This window comes from Anas acuta, chromosome 3 (assembly GCF_963932015.1).
Source record: "Anas acuta chromosome 3, bAnaAcu1.1, whole genome shotgun sequence".
NCBI classification, from domain to species: Eukaryota; Metazoa; Chordata; class Aves; order Anseriformes; family Anatidae; genus Anas; species Anas acuta.
The window spans coordinates 37,687,687-37,710,310 of NC_088981.1; the positions used below are offsets into that span (position 1 = coordinate 37,687,687).

Below are 22,624 nucleotides of genomic sequence, written 5' to 3' on the forward strand. Positions count from 1 at the left end.
CACCACTAGTTCTGCCTAAAAGCAATCTCCCAAAGCAGCGCATTAGGCCTGGCTCTGGTAAAGGCAGTTGCTATTAGCATAAAAGAGTTAGATTAGAAAATGGTTTATTTCCCTTGCTAGGGATGTAACTATGCATGCGTGTGTCTATGTATTTTTGTTAAAAGGCTTTGCTTCTTTGAAGCCTTGAGCCGGAGGAATGACGAGTACAAGGCTGCTCTTTAATTGGAGGAGGTTTTTGTTTTGCTTTTAATATAGCAGTGCAATTCACCAAAGCTGATGCTCTTACTTACAGGCATAGGAAAGAACATTCTGGTCACTTGTGAAAGGTTGCTGACATAAGTGAATAACTCTTGCAAGTACAGAACTTTAAGTAATTTTCACTTTTAGTAGTCATAGTAATCAATGCCATGGTGATGCAATTAAAATTGGGAACAGTGATCTGAAGGAGAAAAGTGTACCGACGATTTCTACCTTTTAAGCTGCGCAGATGGGGAAGGAGTTTTCTGAATTTATACCATTCTGTATGACTAACCCATTTGTAGGGTGGAAAAATTACATAGACTCCAATTAAGTAGTTATATACCTCCCATATAAGGTTGAACTAAAAAACAAAACAAAAAAAACAAACAAAAACACTATTGTCTTGTGATACCGTAACTATTAATACTTACAACAGAGGAAAGTGGCTTTTGATAGTGTTTCTAAGAAAAATATTGACTTTAGGAATTTGTACTGTAATATTCACTTGTTGAGGATTTCATCTTCAGATGTATTTCTTAGTTACTTTTTGTATTCAAGCAGTCTCGTTTAAAGATTTTTGTAGTAAGTAAATAGAACATTGTCATTCATTATTTCATTAATCTTAAGCAAATAACAGATTATCAGTTTTATGGAGTTAAAAGTAAACTAAAATGTAACCTTTTTAAAACAAAAACCTGCTCACTTGCCACAGAAGAATTTTGGATGAAATGCAGCTGTTGAGCAGTTGCTTAAAATAAATTGCATACTTTAAACCCACCAAGAAGATATATGAGGATTCAAAACTGTGTCACAATTCCTGACCTACTGAGAAAGAATGCTTAATGAAAAGACTACTGTACGTTTCACTGTATCCTTTGCAAGGAGGGTGAAATTCAGGTCAACAGGATAGAAAGCTTCCAGGACTCAGGAAACCTGAACAATCGATCACTGAGTAAACATTATTGCAGATACTTATGGAGAGTAATTGATCTTGAGCACAATAATAAGCTTTATAAAAGGATTTAAATAAGTTGTAATGTTCCCATATCTACCCTCATATGATATATTCAGAGTAATTACATATGCATTTATGAGTTAGTCTTTGATTACGTTAATACATTATTCTTGTTTAATTGCCATTTGCTGTTTCAACTCAGACTTACAAGGTGCAAAGGTTAATTTAAAAATGGAGGTGGAAGAACTTGGATGTTCTCCTAGCATGTCTCAGCTATATTTTCTCTCAAGAACAAAATACTGAGGTTTTATAATAAAAATACAGAATGTTCTTATTTATGACAAAATTGAGGTTGAACTACAATAACCTTGTAGCTTGTGGTTGCCAAATATTTATTTCTTTAAAAGGATAATAATTGTAAAACTACCCACTGCCTTCACATCTTCATATTGTTTCAAAATACAGAACAATTTTCCCATTTGTAAGATAGCTACATTGACATGGTTTGTGATGGGGATGTTTTTATCCTTATATTAAGACCCATTTATGTGTGTGTTTAAAGAGATGCCATCATCGTAAAACTTGGGACTTCTGGCCAAAAATTAGTTGCCTCTTGTAGTGGCAAGCAACATTAGAATACCACTGTAACTAAATATCTATCTATTCATTCATCTATTTATTTATTTTTCTTCTCACACCCACTTCATAGTCATTTCTGGCGCATTTTCATAGTTTCCTTATCTATAGCCATTAAGTTTTCACTTTATGGTATGGCTCTGGAACATAGCACTACAAAAAGAGAAGATTGTAATATATGGTTGTCTTAACCATAAAAATTGGCAAGCTGCCCCCGAAGCAGGCACAGTACTTGAAACTATTTATAATATATTTTTATGGCCTAGTGACAATCTGTGACAAGATTTTTAGCTGTTCCTGCACCTTAAATAGTGTGTACATCTGGCTTTGGCTGTAACAATTGGTTTACATCTATTCCACTACTGAGGGGAGGCAGGTAGCCTAATTAAGAAGTTAGCACTAATTCTGTATTTAGGGATGGCAGCTGATACTGCCCGTGTGTGTGTATATATATTATATATACATGTATATACACACACACCCTCTAGAGAAACAGTTGGAAGCTGTTATGTTGTTTTTCCCCCCTCGCTGTCAAGAACGGACAGTCTGCAGTCTGAAAAAAAATTTGACTGAAAATTTACCAGTCTTCCAGAGTGGAAACTCTCTCCTTTTTAATCCCTGTGAAAAATGATATTCCTTATTGTAGAAAATATTAGTAAAAAAAAAAAAGAAAAAACACCAAATTTAAATGCACAACATGGATGTGTGAGGAAAATAGTCTTAATTCTAAATTTTTCAGTTTGGAATTGAGAGATTTGATCGTTTAAGACAGGAGTAGTCAGATAATTAAGGATGTTTGCAAGTTCATGAGGGCACATCTGTTCATTAGCCATTAGGAAACAAAACATTTTAATATAACAATGTATTTTCTATGAAGATTAGAGTCTGAGACTGATGTGAGTTGTGCAGGCAACTCTTATGCAAGCTTTTCAGGCGCTGCACTGTTATCACTGGCAGGCAAAAATATTTAAATATCTGAAGGGTTTGTCTTGTCAAATAACCACAGTACAGTCAACTGAGACCACCAAACAGTTAAATTACCTTTCTCACAAAATGACAGAAAAGGTCCTAATGACAAGACAGGATTTCGGCTAATATGCTTTCTTTCACCTTTATTTCTCTTTGTATTTGGAGGTGAAGTTAATTTACATTAAAGCCAGAGGACCACCTAGGCCATCCTGTCCCCTCAAGCTTTTAAATTTTACATGGATTTACTGCATGGCAGCACAATATGTTGCTGTCATTCCAAATATTACAATAATGTTTTGTTCTTAATTGACAACTTGAAGAAGCTTTGCAGCTATCTGGTGTGCAATTCTTGTTTTCTACTAGAAGGATGTCTCATCCTGATGCTAATGCTCTGTTTAATATTGAATAATGTCTTTCCCCATGTTACTTAGACTAGTATATTTTGTGAATGGCATCTCAAAAATTTAATTTGGTTCTGCAGATGATTTTTTGAGAAACCCAATTTTCTGTTTTTTCCCTGCATGCCATCATGGAGCTTTATTTATTTGGTTGTTTGTTAGAAAAAGAGAAGCATACCATGTTAACAGTGGAAGTGAGAGTGCACTGCCAATTTATTTCATCTTTAGTGTTCTAAAAATTAATGGTTAATAGCCGTTCCTGAAGTGGGCTTTAAAACACACAAGCGATTGCCTTTAATAAATATCTGTATTACTGTAATACTTTAATCTGAAAAATGCTTGAAGTACAGTGATTTAATTTTTATGAGGACAATGTAAGACCATCAGGTTTTACTGTCTGATTTTGCAGTCTGGTCCACAGGGAGCAGACCTTGCGTTTCTGCAGAGTCCTCATGATTTCAGCCAGGCTCTGCTTGCATTGCAGGAGTCCAGCCACATGGATCAAATTGCTGGAGTGGAGCCTCAGTGCCCCTTAAAAAGATACATCTATTGAAGTGTGCTATTAATATAACAAAGAAAAGGTGGGTTTGTCTGTGCAAGAGACAGTGAATGTTCATCTTGAGTCATTGTTGGAGTGAATTTGTGCCTGGAGAGAATCTGTAATCTCTTTAATGTTTTCCCTATTGTGCTGTCTTTTATTTTGAATTTGAAGTGTTCTGGAGTAAAATAGAGGCTTCAGTGGAAATTCAGCAGGTCAGCTGTCCTGCTGGCATGTCTGTAGGAACTGCATCCTTTAAACCATATAACTGACTGCTAATTGATCTTTACGCTTCAATATTGTAACTATTTCCTGTATCATCCAGGAAAGCACTTAACTATCTATGTAACTTTATGCATGCAAAGAGCATTGCTGGCTCCGGTGGGATTACCGCCATGCATCTGTGCTGAAGGGCTTTGCTGGGTCAGGGCCTGCACCTCTGCTGAAAGCCTCATAGGGATATGACGGCATTGTCAATCTAGCTGTTAGGAAACGAAGAGTCCAAGTTTTACTTCTCATTCAAGGTTCCTTAGAGAAGGTTATGCTTGGAAATTTCCCATAGCAGCCTATCTGTGTAGTTGCCTGATTTTAAAAGATGTAATGAAAGGTGATGTGGACAGTGACATATTGCTCTCAGTTGTCTAAAATGTAGCTTTTGAAACTTTTCTATTAGGTTAAAAAGAAAATTCTGTAAAATGCTCTGTGGTTATTGAGTTTAAGATAACTTAGAGCAGATAAATATTGTACAGAGAGAGAGACATAAAAGCATTCAGAAGAAATACCTGTAGAGTTTTAAATGTTTCCTGTGTTGTATTGATACTACTTTCATTAGTGTTCTGTTCCACTTGTGTTTGTTAGGTGACTGGTGATAGTTACTACTAGTGTTTCAAGGAAATTAATATGACTATTGTAAGAAAGCATTTCTGTAGTAAGCTTTGTGAGCTATAAAAATTGTACTTGCACTAGTTAGCCTTTTGTGATTTTTGATGAGAAGCCATATGTGATAGCCTTTGAATGCAGAACTTCTCTGCTAGAGAAGCAGGCGTGTCAGATGTCACCAGAGTAGTGCTCTCTGAGCCGAGCTAGCAAACTGCCATCGTCAGCATATGGAAAATAAAAGTATGAAGAGTCTTGCATGGCAGAGCAGTGAACTTCATGCTAACTATACATTCACTATTGCAAATCCTTCAAAGTAAATCCTTTGAAGTGAAATCTCTAATGATGTCTTCAGTTGACAAATTTTGCAGTTCTTGTTTGATAATCTTGCATAACTAATAAATAGGCATTAGGTTTACTGTTTTGGCTTCAAGTATCAGTGTTAAGTTGAATCCTTTTCCAAAACACTGTGAAGTCATTAACAATCTGCAGTAATGGTAACTGTTGTTCAGATTAGGACCTCAGAGGTTATTAAGGCATTGGAGCTCTTTTCAGACAAGGAATGGCTGAGAGAACTGGGACTGGGGAAAAAAAAAAAAAAGGCTTAGAAGGATGTCGCTGATGTGTGGAAATACCTGATGGGGTGGAATGAAGAAGGAGATAGACTCTTCTTAGTAGTGACCACTGGCAGGACAAGAGGATGCAAATAGAAACTCAAGAAATTCCATCTGAACACACACAGACACACAGACACACACACACACACAAAAAATACTTTTTTACTGTGACAGTGGTAAAACACTGGCAAAGGTTACCTGGAGAGGTTGTGGAGTCCCCATCCATGGAGATGTTCAGAACCCAGCTGAACACAGTCCTGGGCAACCTGCTCTAGCTCACCTTGCTTGAGCAAGGGAGTTAGATGAGATGATCTCAAAAGGTCCTGTTGAATGTAAACAAACAGGTGATTCTGAGTGAAGCTTGTGTATGTGTATATATATTAAAATAGTAAAGCTCTGTAAAACTTATATATAAAATGTTTTATTGAAAAATATATTATGTTTTTAATTATGTATGATACAATCATATCCTCATGTAATTTATGTCTTGTTTTATATTAAAAAAAAAAACAAACAGGTGAGATACTTCCAGTTTTCCAATTTAAAGATTATGTATCGTTGACGAAACCACCAAATGTATATACACTCTTATTCCTGACTTCTATCTGTTCCTCCTCTGTCTCTTGATATCCTTTAAAAATGAATTTAAAGGTAAAATAAACTTTAGAAAAAGCATCTTGGTGTGCCTAATGCCAGCTGTGGGTGTGGTTTTGAAGGTAATAGCTTTCAAAGAGCCACAGCCATCTTCTGTCCCATCCCCATTTCTGTCATTCTTAGTACAGATGCACAAATGATACATATCTGTGATTTAAGTTTGAAGATTCTAATTTTAAGTGCTAAGTATGCATTTTAATATAGAGATGAGGGAGAAAGTTGTCTGTACACGGTTATGTTTACTAGCTCTGTGGCCTGAGTAAATGATTCTAATGTGATTACAGTACGAAATCTTCTTAAGTCTTTGCATTAATTTTTCAATTAAAAAGTTTGATTAATGTGCATTTCATCTCTTGTCTAACAGAGAAAAAAGATTATAATATAAAGTGATAATTTCAAAGTTAAAAAAAAGTTAAATTTGTAGAAGGCTGAAAAGAATAGCAAAGCCACTTATATAATTGTGATTTTTTTTCAGATAAAACAATATTTTTCTTCTAATTCTATTTTTCAGTTTCCATAGCTAGACGTGTACAAGACCCATTAGCTGAGCTAGTGAAAATTGAGCCCAAACACATAGGAGTTGGAATGTATCAGGTAAGGTAATATGTATCATTTAATCTCAGTAATCCATCATGATATAGAGCAACATCAAAATGCTTTTTTTGTAATTAAGTGCCAACTAGCCTCCTTTAACAGATATTGGTAGAATTGGTAGAATGGTAGTAAATGCCTTTGAAAAAGTCATGGAATGCCTCTTTTCTAATCTCTAGTTTTAACGATTGTGATTGAGACTCAGAAATGGCTGTAGCCAGATTTATAGTCTATTAAAAACATCAGATCAGACAGGTAACCTGATCTGTAAAGCCTTCTTTTATTTTTTTTGTTTTTTTTGCATTGTTACAGCAATGAGGTTTTAGCTCTTTGTGTAAAATACAATGAGATATTGATCCTCCATTTAGAAGCCATTAATTTGTGCTATTAGGTGCATTCCTTCTTAGAAGTTTGTAATAAAGCATTTGTTTTGAAGTTTTGCATTTACTAAAGTTCGACTGGAAAATGTTTGGTAGCTTTTCTGTATGTTTTTGTAGGTCAATTCTGGGAAATAACATCTACCTTCAAAATGTGTTTAGGAAGGGAATGGTATTGAGAAGTGGTACATAACACATGGTTATTTTGTAGCATTTTGACATCCGTACAGGAAAGTGTTTATGCAAGTGCTTAATACCCACCAAATAGAGATGGGGTTTGGGGGGGGGATAGGAAAAAATAGCATGTGCTTTTGTCTTTATTTTTGAGACTATGGAATGTAAGTAAATTTGTAAGGCTGGAACAGAAATAAAAAGCACAGAAGTGTTTGGATCTGTACTTTCAGGTAACTGTGTGAGAGTTAATGGGGTAGAATGCAATTAGCAGACGACAATAACCTACTTCCACTGCTAAAGGTGGTGTGACAAATTTCAAAAAAGTGTGTATCCTGGATTATTGCATTTTTATGTTTTAGAAAGAACTGTGGCCAACATTTTAGTTGGTAAAGGTAGCAAGCAGCACTGGTTTTGCAAGTTGTACTTGTGTTGCCGCAGAGTACGTTATATGTATTAGTGTTCCTAATTGCAGAACTTAGCAGTAAAACTAACTTATGTAATTAATCTTTCAGTATGAACTATACCACAGTTTTTGAAGAAAATTATCTTGAAAGACTGAAATATTGTAGAGTTGTTTAACTTACATATCTCTATTTCAGTAAAAGCGGGCTTTAATGATGGCTGCTAAAATCAGGGTAGTAATTTGTCAAAAAAAGATTCAGTCTAAAACACACTTGATTTTCTTAGTAATGGAGACGCACTGCTTTTATTTATAAAATTAGCAGCAGTAACAACAATGAAAAGTGATATAGATTTTTGTTGGTCTTTGTTTTAAGGAATAAAAGTTTAAAAAGAATCTTGAAATGCTATGTCCTAGTCACAGCCCTTGTGTCCTAGCCCTTTGAGTAGAAGTTAGTTGTTTTTAAACTAAATTTTAATCAATATCAAAATGGAATACCTTGCTATTTGAAGTATACTGTTGATTACTATGTGTAATTTGCCTTACTTGGCCAGAAGGTACTGATTTAGATGTACACTATCTGCTGTGGCCCATGTACGTGTTACAGAAAAGCGTATGTCGAAAGCTAAAAGGCATAGAGTTGGTAGTTGGTTTGGGGAGCATGATATCAGGTAGATATTGCAATGACCATATTGCAGCTGTTCACTACAGCCTCAGTGGCTGTACTTTGTACAGGCTAACAGGGTAAGTACCAACTCAGGAAATTGAGCCTGGTCAGTTGCGATTTGTGTTAACTTATTTTAGATGACAACAAAAAAAAAAGAATGAAGTTTGTACTTCACCACCTGATTTCATTCTCCTTTCAAGTTATGATTCTGAGTTTGTGCAGTACCAAGAAAATCTGTTTTGTCAGAGAAAAATAAACAGGCCCCCAATCTCCTAACAGGTACTTCCTTTAACAAAGAGAAGCACCACCTGATTTATTAGGGTCTCTCACAGACTAAAATTCCAGTTGCCTAAAGGTCCTTGTTTTCTTTTATCTTTATCTCATTAGGAAAATCGTTCTTTCCTCCCAGACAAGAACCTAGCCAAAATTAATTTATCACCTTCAGTTCATATTAGTATGATTTCTTCTGTAGTTGAACATGAGGATGATGCTCAAGCTCTGCCTGATGCGGAATATGTTTGCCTTGTCACCTCCCAGTGGCAGTTCAAAGCTTAATTCATATCAGGAAAGTAGTTAGTGGCTCAATACATTATTACACTGCAAACTGAATTTTTGGCTGATGAATCACCACTGTAATTGTAATGTGCTTGGATGATGTAGATAAGAGCTGAGAACAAAGCTGCTTCACAAAGGTTGTGGTTAGGGAATTGAATTCCAGAGCAAAGAAAATGGATTAAAAAGAAAAAGAATGGGGGGGGGGGGGGGTGAAATCTTTCCTCTCAAACAGAAAACCAGCTTTTCATATGAGAATAAACCAGCACTGGCATAAACATTCTGTTCACTATTCTATATCAAAGACAAATAACTTTAGGTTATAGGGGAATTAAATTAATAAAACTTTAAAAAGTCAAAGCTTGAATCTGCATTATAAGGCAGAGAAGGGAAGAAGAATGCGAAGGGACAAGGTTAAGTTTGGCTTGTTCTTGGCTTTTGGTTTGATGTGCAGAATTCCTGGATGCTAGAAAAATAGTAACCTCAGCAGGGAAAATACACATCATGGTGATGGGAGCTCCGCCTCACCTGTAGTCTAGGAACACAACGTATGGTATGTGTTGAAGGGTCAGGATTTTTAACAAGTCATGTCAAATATTAAAAAATGTGCTATGTTTGATCTTGAAAACGCAACATGCTATTTGGTCTTTCTAGGTTTTGGAGTGCAAAAATCTGTCTGTGATACATTTTTGAATGCGTTAACATATTTGCTATTTAACACATTTGGAAAATTAACATCCCGAAAGGATGTAAGTCATAATGTATGCAGCTTTATAACCTCTGAAGTGCTTGATTCCAGATGTAGCTGAAACATTTTTGTCAAAAGAAATAAAATTTGTGACTGGTACTCTTAAGCAATGGCTCCTTCAGGAGAAAAAAAAAAATGTTGAGCTAATTCTTATTTAAGTTTGTTAAGCTAATTCTTATTTATATGTTGCTGGAGGATCCTGACCAAAAGGGTTTCATAAAGGCTAATTGGAATACCTAATAATACGAGTTGAAAATTTGGAAATGCCTATTCAATTCCTTCTTGTCCTTTTTCCTCACCAAGTTCCTCTCATTTCTGAGTTGTATCAGCTTTGCATTTGATTAACTATAGGACATTTTATTATTTCAGCTAAAATTTGATAGGCATTTTAGTTGTGTTTGTTCCCTTCCCCCCCCCCCCCCCCCCCCCCAAAAAAAAAAAAAAAAAGGTTGCTTTGTGTTAAATGACAACACAAATTTAGAGGAAACACAATCAGATATGCATCCTCCTTATTAAATCTGATTGTATCTTAATTATATTTCAAATATTAATTTCAAATTAGTATTTGAAAATTATTAATTAATCATTTCAAATTTTATTACTTTTCTAAGCCCCCATCATGAAAATTATTTACTTGAGGCAAACTGACTGTGCATTTAATAGTTTCATGCTTAATCATATTGGAGATATTTGGGAGGCAAACTATAGCAAGGCTTTAAAATATGGGAATTGAAGGAACTTCTAGGGTATCTCTTAAGTCCAAGAGTAAGATGAGTTTGGTCAGCCTGACACAACTGTAGGCTGAACAACTCTATGCACTATTTCCATTTGCTGTCATTCCCACAAGAAAAGATGACTTGTCCCTTGCGTTGCAGGTGTTTGTCAGCCCATTTTTAGAAAACCCCAGCAAAGGTGACTGGGTAGCTTTATTTATTAAGTCATTCTGAGGCTTAACAAACTTAATCATTGGATATATTTCTTTATTATCTAATTCAATATTCTGGATAAATTAAATATTGTTGTCTTGTTTCTCTAACAGAGGAAACTTGAAAATTAAATTTTTAATAGGAAATTGCTAATTAAAAAAAAAGCTGTGAAGTAGCTGGTGAGCACAAACAATTGTCGTAGTCTGAACATCGGCCATCACAAAGAATTGATATGCAGTTTAAGAAAAGCTTCATCATTGTTTTTCTGTAAAATACATACAGAGTTTTTAATGATAATACAAAAGAGACGTATCCTGTTTGTGTCTGGTTTTGATTATAAATCCTTTGCATATTATGCTGTTATTGAATAACATGGAGCGAAGCACTGGAGCTGGCTGCTCCTTCAATCAGATATGTACGTTTTTTGCTGACTATTTAAGAACTTTATTATTCTTCTTTATTTTTTGATTAATTGGCCCATAGTGTATTTGAGTTGTTAGGTGTATTACTTGGATAGCATAGGAGAATCACTCATGTATGATGTGAGAGCACGATGACATACGATGTGCGAGAGAGTAGTTTTTTTAATCTCTGAGGTGTGATTGTCAAAGCAACTTTAAACTTGAGCTTGCTTTATTAAGCTTATTAAAACAAATTTGTGTTGGTTTGCAATTTAGGTTTTTGTGATTAAGAAAACGGGATGCCTTATTTATTAGGTGAACAGTGCTTTATATTGTGTGATTCATGTAGCTCCTGTGGAAAACTCCGTTCAGTAGGAATGTTGTTTGCTGGTCTGAACTGCAGATTTCAGGTTTCAACACCAGGTTGAACAGCCTGTCTACAAAATGCTTTAGCATTCTTTCTATATTACTGTACTGAATTTATACATGCATTTAGGCACAGAACTGGATCTCCTGTGATATACTGGCAGTTCTGAGCTTGCTTATATTGTTTTTTTTGTGTGTGTGTTTTTTTTTTTTTGTACTTTAACTGGAATGGTGCATTGAGAACTTTGCATAAACAGTAGGTGTCTAAGGATACCAATGTTCAGTTTTGTATATGTCACTTATTAAGGGTGGTCTGATTACTGTGATGTAATTAATATCACACCTTTTTGACAGCATATGACAACTGTTTTATTACAAATGTACTTCAAGTTGAAAATAACATGAAATGTTATGTTGGTGGATTGGAGTCTATCTGCTACAGTAGGGTAGGTACGACGAGAGAAACTGGCTACTGGTACTAAAGAATCTCCTAAACAACATAGACTAAAGGATATGTTGCCAGTATTGTTTTAAAAAAATAAAATACAATCACCCAGAATTTGTCCAGTTACTTCCTCTCTATTAGGTCTCATCTCTGAACAAATTCACTGGGACTCGAAAGACAGGCAAATGGGATAGTATTTCACAAGAATGCTCTTAGCTCTATTTCTCAATAAAGGAAACTTTAATCTCTTTCCTGAACCTCTAGTCTCCTGCAAAGAAGACTATTGTTACGTGTTTTTTTTTTCTCCTGCATAGAAAATAGAGTTGCTTGCTCTGAAACTTGAGGAAAAAGGAGAGGAGTACACCTCCAAGTTTTAAGGTGTACAAAATTTTTTTGAGGGACAGGGTGTGGTGGTTTTCCCCATAAAGTCTCATTAAAAGCAGGCAAAAATGTGTCTTGGCAGTAGGGAAAAGGTGTGCAAAGTAATTGGATAGGCTGGTGAATATGTTCTTAATTCCGGAATTCTAACACACAGGAAATTATGGAAACCTTTTGTTAGGATTACTTATCCAGTTAGGTTTTGCAGACCATCAATTTTCTGGCTGCAGATTCTCTTAATTATAGTGTAGTAGTGTTAAAGTATTAGCTTTGAGAGGAAACCAAAGAAAAATCATACCTGTTCGTGCCCAACACTGTTTTTAGGTGAATAATGCACTTTTCATTTTGAAGAGTAAAGTCCTGTGAACCAAGCTGTCGCAGGTCTTTGGGAAGAAAATCTTTGCAGACAGCTTTGTCAGGAAGAGACAGGCAGTAACGGTAATGGTTTTCGGATGCTTCCTCACCCCATGAAATGAAGTAGATTCTTTTCTAAGTAAGTTACACCTCTGTTGGATTTGCATAATTTAAACCTATCTTCGGCAACAGTTTTGCTGCCTGCGGAATATGGTTTATATCCTGGAACTTGGCAGAGTCTCTTTGGTTGGGGCTAGTTGTTCTCTGTCAGGCAAATAGCACAGCAGTAGCACAATAATGTTTAGCTAGGCTGTTGTGGCCAGTTACAGTGAAGGGAAAATAAAAAGGAATATAGAAAGAAAACGGCATGTATGTTATTAATGATTTTGTATTTGCTGTCATCTCCAAGGAAACATGCCAGTTGAGTGAGGTGAGATACTGTCCCTTTAAGGAAATGAAGGAAAATTGTGCTTGTGTATTTACAAAGAGTGCAAGAGCACAGCAGTATCACTGCATCTGCACATGTCACTCATGGAGCTGCCAATGGACTGCATCTATTTTTCACTGCTGTCACAAAAATGCATGCTAGAGAGCATTTGAAAACTGTCAGAGATGTTCCTTTTGTAAGCAACCTGAACAGCAGGTAAATTTTAGATGTTAATGCTAATAATGTCCCTCTTGTGTTGCTGCTATTTATTATTGGAGAGTTTGTATCTGCATATGTGTATTTGTATAGAGCTTCTGAGATTTTAACAGAAGTAGGAAAGTTTTTGGAAGAAATGTTGATATATGGAGGTGGGATAATCAAAGCATGTTGATAGGAAACAGCTGTTTGACAGATTTACCCTCACTTGTCAGTTAGTTTCTGATTGCTTAATTACCAATTCTGTTAGCAGAACGTTCTTAGGAAGTTTTTTTGTCACCATATGAAAACAGGCTTGGTGGAAACTATCTCGTGATTTGTGCTCGAATTGGATTAAAATTATATATGCTATAGTTCCTCCCTCTCCCCCCCCCCCCCCCCAAAAAAAAAAGGCAAAAAAAAAAAAAAAGGCATACAGGTAGTTTACTGCCACAAAAGAAGTAGGTAGGAGCTCCTGGGCAAAATTCCTCAGGTATAGCATACCCTCTGTGCAAACCTGTGTAATATTTCAGATTGAATTGCTTTTCTGTAAGTGCATTTGGGCAGAGCTAGTTCAAACACAGGCTAGATGAGTTATGAGCCAACAGGGCAGATTTAAACTCCTCCGAGACACTATTCTGATGCGGAAGCCAAGTGGCAAGAGGAGCAAAATGTGAGTTGCAAGGCTGCAATCTGGAAAATCACCTCAATGTAGCTCTTTGCATCCATTTGGAAATACTTAATTGACTAAAAGCTGGGTGATAAAGCCTATATTTCCAAAAGTACCTTGACCGAACACTTTCCTAAATGCGTGAAATGCTAGTGGGTTTCCTGTTTACATTTGAAGTGTTTAATAACCGTAGGTAAAAATACAATTTGAACAGTGAATAGTTGTTTGAGTTTAAATCTTTGTTTTAAATTTTTGTAACTTCTTTACAATTTTTGAAACGTTCTTAAGAATACCACGGTAAAGTTACAGCCAGAGCGACACAGATTACTCTTGGAATTATTCTATATCCCTGTTGTGATATTTGTATTCATAGAACTTGTGCTTCAAGCCCATATTTTATTTGAAGAAATTTAAATCTTTTAAGATGCCGTTATAAATTATAGTCAGATTTTAATGTAAACATTATAATGATAACATTGTTTGAACTATGACTGTAGTGAAAGCATCTTCTTTTTACCGCAAAGCAGGTAAAAGTGGCAGTTGAGATGTGAATCACTTGCTTTGAATGAGTTTGGGGGGGTAGACTTAAAACATCTTGCATGTAAATATTATTTGTTAGTGGAATTTCGTAGTTACTGTTTGCTGTGCAGTGGTCATATGTTGCATCTGTTGTTTTGGTTTCATGAATTAACACTATCGTCATTTGACTCTTAAGGAAAAATGCTAATATTATCATACTTCCAGTTTAGTTCGTAGCACAGCAGCTGCTGACTTGATATCCAAAACACTGAAATCAGGAATAAATTCATATTCACTTTCAGAAGGAGTCCATAACTGGCAATGAAAGTGCTGATGGGAGTTTAAACCTGTAACCTGTTTGTTAATATTTGTTAATAACTGTCTTAGTGGTAAATCTGTAAAATAAGAACCGGTAAGTTTTGCGCTGAGATGCCTTTAAAAACACCTTTTTTTTTTTTCTTGATTTGAACAAATGTTAAATTATGGAAATCTGCAAGAACTCTTTCACAGGTTCATTGAACTTTGGTTTTATTTTTCACATTAACTGTTTACTAGAAAATGTGAATTTCTGATAAAAACTGTACAATTAAGGTTTAAGTTGTTCAGTGTTCATGTATGCATTTAAATTTTGGATCTGTAATCAAATTTTTCAATTTTTTCCTAAGTTAAAATGGATTAAACTTAGTGTAAAATGCATTCAGTGTTGCTGTTCCTCAAAAGAATCATGTGACAGTTATTTGTCAATCCTTTGATATCACCAAAAAATTGTACTTTTGTTTCACTAAGAGACATTATAAATTGCAAGATTGCTCTGGTATTTTTTTTTAGTTTGTTGCTTTTTAGATTTTATCTGGCTAATAACACTTTTTTTTAACAGTTTTGAAAAAAATAATCGTTTTAGAAAGTAAAATCATGTTTTGCTAGACAGTGATTAATATCTGTGACCTTTATTTTTGGATCAGGAACATAAATATACACTTTTTTCTGTGTCAGTCATTGTCTAAGATTTCATCTTTGTTCTGCTTTCCATTACATACCATGAATTATATGAAATTAATTTAATCGCTACTCCAAACAGAAATTAAATGTGCCCTAATCCAGAGTTACGTTGTTTGCTTTTACAACTGTAAGTCATAAGTAATTAATTTTCCTTGGAAAATTAATTCACTTACCATTCCCAGTAGCATCATATGTTGACACAGGGTTATAGATAGTTTAATATTTTTGTTCAGCATGTTGGCCTCAACTTTGGAAGACCTTAAATCAAAACAAATTCAAATTTACTCAACTGCATATAATTCAGGGTTATTTGAAGTGAATGTTGTCTTTATTGCTGTCAACCAGCTGATGATGATGACTCTGAAATTATATCGAGTCTTCCAAAACCCTAAAGTCCACGGACAGATGTAAGTTACTCCCTTAAAAATAAGTAAATAAATGAATTGTTTCACTCAAGACATGTGAATAACATGGCCAGTGGAATGCCATCAGTAGTAGAAAACTCGAGCTCCTCAGAGGACGTAACTGTTTGTAGGACATGACATATTGCAGAGCCATAGGCTAGAGGCAGTTGTGTTTTATATTTTTAACATATCTTATGTTGCTTGAGATTCTAGTTGGGGATTCGTTATTTCTGTTGCACTCAGGAATCACTAAGCTGACTTAATTTGGAGCATCAATCTGGTTTCTGCATCGTGGTGCTGAGGTGGAACAGGGGCACTTGGGCTGCTAGGCCTTCAGAGCAGTCTAGGCCAGGAGTCTTCCGGAATGAGAGAGGCAGCTTTTAAGTTTAATCTTTAAAGTTTGCCAGGAGGACTTCTTGTGTGTGTGTGTGTGTGTGTGCGCGCAACTCCATAAAACATGGTGTTTATTACTTCGGTTTATTTTTATTTATTTAAGTCTCCCGGGTGAAACTCCAGTGACGGCAGTGTTGCAGTTCAAACAAGCAAGGCTTATTTTATAAATGTCCCTTTGTGAGTTGGTGGCTGCATTTCGCCTCAATGCAGGGGGTCAGTATCTGTGGCGTTTAATTTCAAATTTTGGGGGTGGAAAGTAGAAATTGACATTTAATTCCAGGGTAAAGTTACTGCTATATCAGGCATAAAAATATTATTGCATTAGCAATCAAAGGAAGAAAATAAACTATGAGCACATTGACAATATACACTAGTGTGGCAGACCTGTGTAAAATACCATAGTAGATGGAAGAAAATATTTTTTCAGATGCTTTTTTTCACCAAAACCTTTTTTTTTTTTTTTTTTATCAAGGCAGGCAGTAGAGAATGTAGAGAAAAGAATTTCACTGATAGATTTAGGTCCTATTATTCAAGCAATCAAAGGTAAATTCATCTGTACATAACAAAATTGTTTGTGGATACAACAGTATTGCACAGCTCTTATTCATACATATATGATATAATATCAGTGAATGTTGGCAGAGATCTCAATTAAATTCTGTATTTTTTTACTTTCAAACTCAATTATTTTGAGTTTTCTACTCAAAAGGTCTTAGTAGATATTGCTTGCTGTTTTTTGTTATGGTTTAATTAGTTTCAAGAGCCTTCACTATGATATTTAAAAACACAATATTTCCGAAGAAAATGTGGCAAACAGCATTTGGCCTTGTACTTCTCACTGAGTCATGTGTGGTATGGAAATTGCACTCTGCCCACTTCACTGGGCTGTTCACATTTGTGTTCGTTACCTGGGCCATCGGTTTTAACAAAGTGCAGCTTTTACAGAGCCCACAGAAGTTGTTCAAATCTGCATTTTCACCTATTCTGTGATACAGTGCTCTTTCCATCTCAGGAAAATGAGGAGAAAGCACCAGCTCAATCCTTCCCTTACCCGTGCTTGCTGGAGCTTGTGGTGCTTACACACAGGAACAGTCTTGGTGTTTCGGCATTCTATCAGCTTTCGCTCTACACTTACACTTCTATGTTACCGTTGTCCATAAAATGAATGTAAAAATTGTCGTGTAGAAAATGTTTTGGGAGCCAACCAAAAACTGTTGCTGTTCTTACAAATTTCTTGGCAGTTTAAGTTTGTGTTTCTTTTGGGAATATTCCCATTCATTTTATGATGACAGTGATTGTCTAAATTTGCAAGAAAAATGAAGTTAAAATAATTATTGTTTAAAGAAAAAAAACCTGCAGAAACTATTTCAGGCAAAATCTATATTTTGAGCTTGACTATACTTTTGGATTAGATAATTCACAGTTGGCACTAATTGTGAAGCAAACGTTGAGCTATGAAGTACAATAGGAAAATGCCCAAGAAGCATGAACAAATGCATAAAGTGTCTCTTAATGTAAGTGCTTGGCTCTTTGGAGGCCACCAAGAAGTCTATAGTGATTGACGTGCATTCTGGTGAAGCTTTTTTTCCTGTAGCAGTGTTGAAGTCAGTCAAAGCGTATAGACAAAGCTGAGTGAATACCAGTTTCCCCAGTACAGGGGCTATTTTTTCAGGAAGTCTAACTGAAACCAGATGTTTTGCTTAGACCTAGAGTTTGTTGCTGCCAAGCATCTCATCAGAGGTCAGAGTTCTGGGCTCAGGGCCCTGCTAGAATTCTTTCACAAATTGCTATTCGGTGAGGTTTTAATCCTAATGGAAAGAATAATGTGCTTGTAAAATCTGCAGTTATTACAAACACAGTATACATATTGTGGACTTCAAATGACTACATATTTCATTCCCATAAACAGGGAATGCAGATGAATGCAGTGTGTAATAGTTTTAGACATTCAAACTTAAACCAAGTATATAGTTTATACTACTGTTAACCATTTGCATTCTTAACACTCCTGTAAAATGAATAGTAATCTTGACTAACAATTGGCAGCTCCTAGCAAAACAAAACAAAAACCCTCCAGCACGTTTTGACTCGTAAGCTGTTTCCTGAAGTAAATAGGAAATCCTTATGCTTTTGAGTATATTCAAAAAGTACTCTGCTTGTGAAGGCAGTAGGTTTGGCACAGTTTGTTTCTTTCCTTCTTTCCCTTTTCTCTGTCTCGATTTTTAAATAGGTTGGTAGCAACATTTTATGGTCAAGTTAATCTTACTTCAGCTGTTTATTCATACAGCTAATTATTTGTCCCCAAAACCTCAGAGTAGACATCATGTACTCCAGCTTACTTAGAAACAAATGCTGGTGATACAAATTGTTAACAACGAGAACTAGCAATGAAAATTCTCCTTATATTTCTTGTCATCTTTTTTGTGGAAGTCTTACTGATAAACTTCTGGTGTAAGAAAAAGCTCTCAGGTAACTTTGGTGCTCTGCTGCAGCCTGCAGCTAAAGAAATGCACCTTGATATCATATGAAGATTAAGGTTTTGGATATCGTACATTTATATTAGTATTCTGTAGAACACAGTACTACAGTGTGACATGGGGTGACCAACGTCTCAGTACACTGAGGCTATACTGATGAGTTATTTGAATTTAATGCTGTGTAGCATCTTAGTTGTAGGTGAATGCTGCTGAAGAATCATATCTGTTAGTCTCAATCTTTTTATTACTCATCAAACCTTTAATTCTATAGATATGTGCAATTATTTTATACAACTGTGCTTATTAATCTTGGTACAATTTGTGAACTTTATGTAACTTTGTGCGTTTTGCTTTTGGTGAAAAAATGTAACTTGAGGAAAAGGTGGTGTCACTCAAAAGAGTTAATGTTATCCCATTTGCACAATGATCATTGCCTCCTTCCCAGTGTGACCGCCACAGGCTAAAGTGTGTAAAGTAGGATGTCTACACCAATGCTCTAAACTGTGCAAGATGTTGAGGTGTTTATCTGCCATGCATTTTTTATTTACACTGTCATTCATTTAGTTATTTGGTTATACTGAGAACGGTGTAATGAACGATCGTTTTACAGTACAGGTGTTCCTGGCTTTCTTAGGTGTGGGTCTTTTAAGTACTGGTGAAGCTATTCAGCGGAGCTCCCCATTACATAAATACATTTCATGGCACTGAACGTAGAGACTTGCAGAATGCATTGCTGCTTATATCAGTCTGTTGCTTAAAAAAATTAAAATGGTGGAGCTGGTGTTTGGGTTGCAAATGAATTTTCAGAGACAGTATGTATCTTTTAGAGAACATAAAAAATAGCTTAATTCCAGCCATATTCTTTAGAAATGAGAACATGTCCAAATGTTATTGCTAAGCTTCTTTTCCATTATAGTGTACGCTTACATAAATAGTATTTTTGCCTTTTTTTTGCATACACAAGACTTAGATTTGAATGTAGAGAGCTGAATGAGAAAACTTGTTTTTTCAATAAATGGATTTTAAACTTTAACTTCCTTCTGTTAGAATTTGAGTTTTCATTAACTGAGAATGTTTATTTTGTTTAATAAACTCAAAATGGCAGAGCGATGATACTTTTGTTGCAAGTTGGATGATGCTAGTGCAAGCTTCTGCCTCAAGGTGAGAAAATGAATATTAAACATGGATTGAAATAAATATGCACAACCTAATAATTCAGAGGTAGTAAGAAAAAAGTGGAGTCAAGCTATAGTCTTATAAGAGAAGCTTTTTCATATTAATGAGTTTCCATTTGCCAATAATTCTGTCATTTGTAACTTGAATCATTCATCACCCCTGCAAATGGTTCTTTCAAGACGTTATTTGCAATTTTGTCTTGTGTTTTTGTCCTTGATGTTGTGAAAATGACCGTCTACTGTTACAGGAATGAAAAGAGATCTCATTCAAACATCTTTTGTGTTTCCACTTTCAGTGAAAAATGTTTTTCAAACCTGCAGCTGGTTATTTCTGCAGGAGTTCCCACTTATATTCAGGTTTGATTGACATTTTGAAATGGCAGCTTTTCATGAAAAGCTGTTAACTTGTAGAATTTGGTTATGGTACTAAGACAGACTGACTTTGTTCTACTGTTGGGGCCTGTCCAACCTAAACAGAACCTTGCATCTGAATTTAATAGTGCTACTCAGCATAGAGAGTGCAAGCTTTTTTCTTTTTCTTTTTCTTTCTTTTTTTTTTTTTTGACACTGGCTTCTGATGTGTTTTTGAACCTGACCTGATAGGTACTCATCCTGGTATCTTTTCTGTGAGTAATTGCATTAATTGACGTTTTTTTTCTTTCTCCCACTTCCTGAACTATCAGGTTGTGCCAGGTTGTGTTTCCATAATTCAAATGTTGGAATATATTTCCATTTGACATGATGAAAATATATGGAAAATGTTTTATGACTGTACAAGTACCACAGCCTGTCTGAGTTAAGATAAAAGTGACTATCTGCAGGTTTTGATACTTTTTATTTTTGAAGTATTGGGGGTGAGGGCAAGCTTTATGGTATTAACAAATCTTCTGAACAATGATTACTAATTTAATTTCCAGTTGAAAACTGAGAAAACAGTTTATAACAGAATTATTCTGCCCTCGTCTTTCCCAAGTTGGTCTTTAATATTCTGCCAGAATGTTGAAAGTGGAAAAGAGACATTATGCAAAATCAGTTACCCTCTACATTTATTGCCAAACTTCTAAATATGGGTATAAAAATACCCATATACATTAGCTGAAAGGAGGAGGAGTATTTGCTCATTATTTGTCCCCAAAACCTCAGAGTAGACATCATATACTCGAGCTTACTTAGAAACAAATGCAAATAAATTTGACACTGCAAATATTTATTTTTTTTACTTTTCCCCACAGCTTAACCTGTACAGTCCTGTAATTTTGTATGACTTACATGAGGAAGCGTTTGAATCTTGTTGTATAAGGAAGTGAGTAATAATGTCATTGACTTTAAAAACAAAAACAAAACCATAGGATTTCTGAATTACGTCTTCTCTTAGCTGGCTAATTATTTTTATGAAATCTCTGTAGATATGTACCTGCCCACAGTGATACAGAAATCAATGTCTTCATCAAAACCCTGTTACCGGAAGTAGTTGTTTTTCAAGGAATTTGTGTTTTTTCTTTTGGAGTTTTGTATGTCATCTCATCATCCTTGACAAAGAGGTCTTTATTAGCTGTTGATTTGAATCATGAAGCAGCAACCAGTTATTTTGGTGCTATGAACATGTTCAGTTAGAGTCAGAGGGACTTGGAATAACAAATAAACAAAACAAACAAAAACATAAAAACAGATATGTATTTTGTTTAGATCTTGAAGATTTAATTCCTTGTGATTCATTTGAAGGCTTGTGCCTCTTTTCTTAGGTTGTTAGAGGTATACTAGTCTGCTGTTTAAAAGCTTTACAATTCTAAAAGTAAAAATGAAGGTGTAAATAGTGCTGTGAATTGTTAAATGTTGTAGTTAGTTTAGGATGCTGAGATGGGTGTCATCTAAAATATGTCCTGCCTATGCTGTCTCTGCAAGTGTCTCCAAAGTCAGTTGCAACATAGCATTGGTACAGCCACATTTTTGTTACCATTGAAAACAATGTGTGTTCTTGCTGTGAAATAAAATGTGATTTGTGTGATCTTTTCCTTTAAAATGTGAAAAAGTGAATGTTTTCTCAGATGCCTGTTTAATTTTAAATACATTTTTAGACAGAAGATGATAGATTTAATGTTGATGAGCCAATGTTTATAGCTTTATCCCATAATTCTGAATTAATGCTTCTGAGCTTGATGTGAGCTTTTAAAGTAAAAGCAAAAGTGTCCTATTTGCCACCCAGACTTAACTGTTAAAAACTAATACACACTGCTGCTGTTCCTCCAAGCAAAGGAAAGATACATGGGTACAAGTTTTTCAGTATACCCTTAAGGTCACTGTGAAATACTAGACCAATTGAATTAAATGGCAAACTGCCCACTGACTCTAAATGGAGCCAGGATTTTGCCCTTTAACTCTATCAAGCCCTAAGGGCAAGCAGGTTTCATTCTTAAACAGACCAAGCATGGCAGCATTTCAAAGGAAAGTTGAGCTGTTGTGAAGTTTGACCCAAACTGCATGGAACGCAAAGGGCACTGTGGGGACCTTGAACTGTACTTGCAAGTACAAGAACAGGTAAATGCCTACTGTCCTGGTGGAAACAGTTGAAGATGGTTACCAATTTCAAGTACCATTCTCCATGTCATTTTTTATAGGAAAGCATTATTTTATTTTATTTTTTAATTGTAAATGGGCATTCTTCACTTAAAAATGTGTAGGAGAATATGGAGAGCAGGAGAGACTGACCAATGTGGTTCTGATTCAGTTCCCTTGCAGAGTAAAGCAGGTTATGCTTTTCTCATAACGATCCAAGCAGTAGGACTAAACATTTAAAATTGCTTCTTCACTTTTATTACATGGTTTCTTATTTTTTTAGAGAGGTCAGTTAAGACAGAATGATTATTGATAAATTAAGGACTGAAACTTTAGAGTGGTTTGCAGTCACAGAAATCTTGGAGTGTAAGATAAAACTTTAAAGAAAAACATTCATTTTAACCAGGTAAACATACATTTAGGGTCTTCAAACTCACTTGTTTTACAAGAACAAGTGTTAGGCTTATTCACAATGGCTATATGTACTGTTTATTATTATTACAGAGCAAAATGAATATTCGTTGAGCCTGGACTTTTTCTGCCCCATTTA

General features: G+C 35.3%; 1 protein-coding gene across 2 annotated transcripts in view; it reads left to right on the forward strand.

The window, feature by feature from the left end:
- SRBD1 (S1 RNA binding domain 1) overlaps window positions 1–22,624 on the forward strand; it is a 127,804-nt gene that overhangs the window by 68,918 nt on the left and 36,262 nt on the right. For both annotated transcript variants that reach the window (XM_068676668.1, XM_068676667.1), the window contains exon 17: window positions 6,395–6,477. In XM_068676668.1, the coding sequence (XP_068532769.1) occupies window positions 6,395–6,477 (83 nt within the window). The remainder of the gene's footprint in view (window positions 1–6,394; window positions 6,478–22,624) is intronic.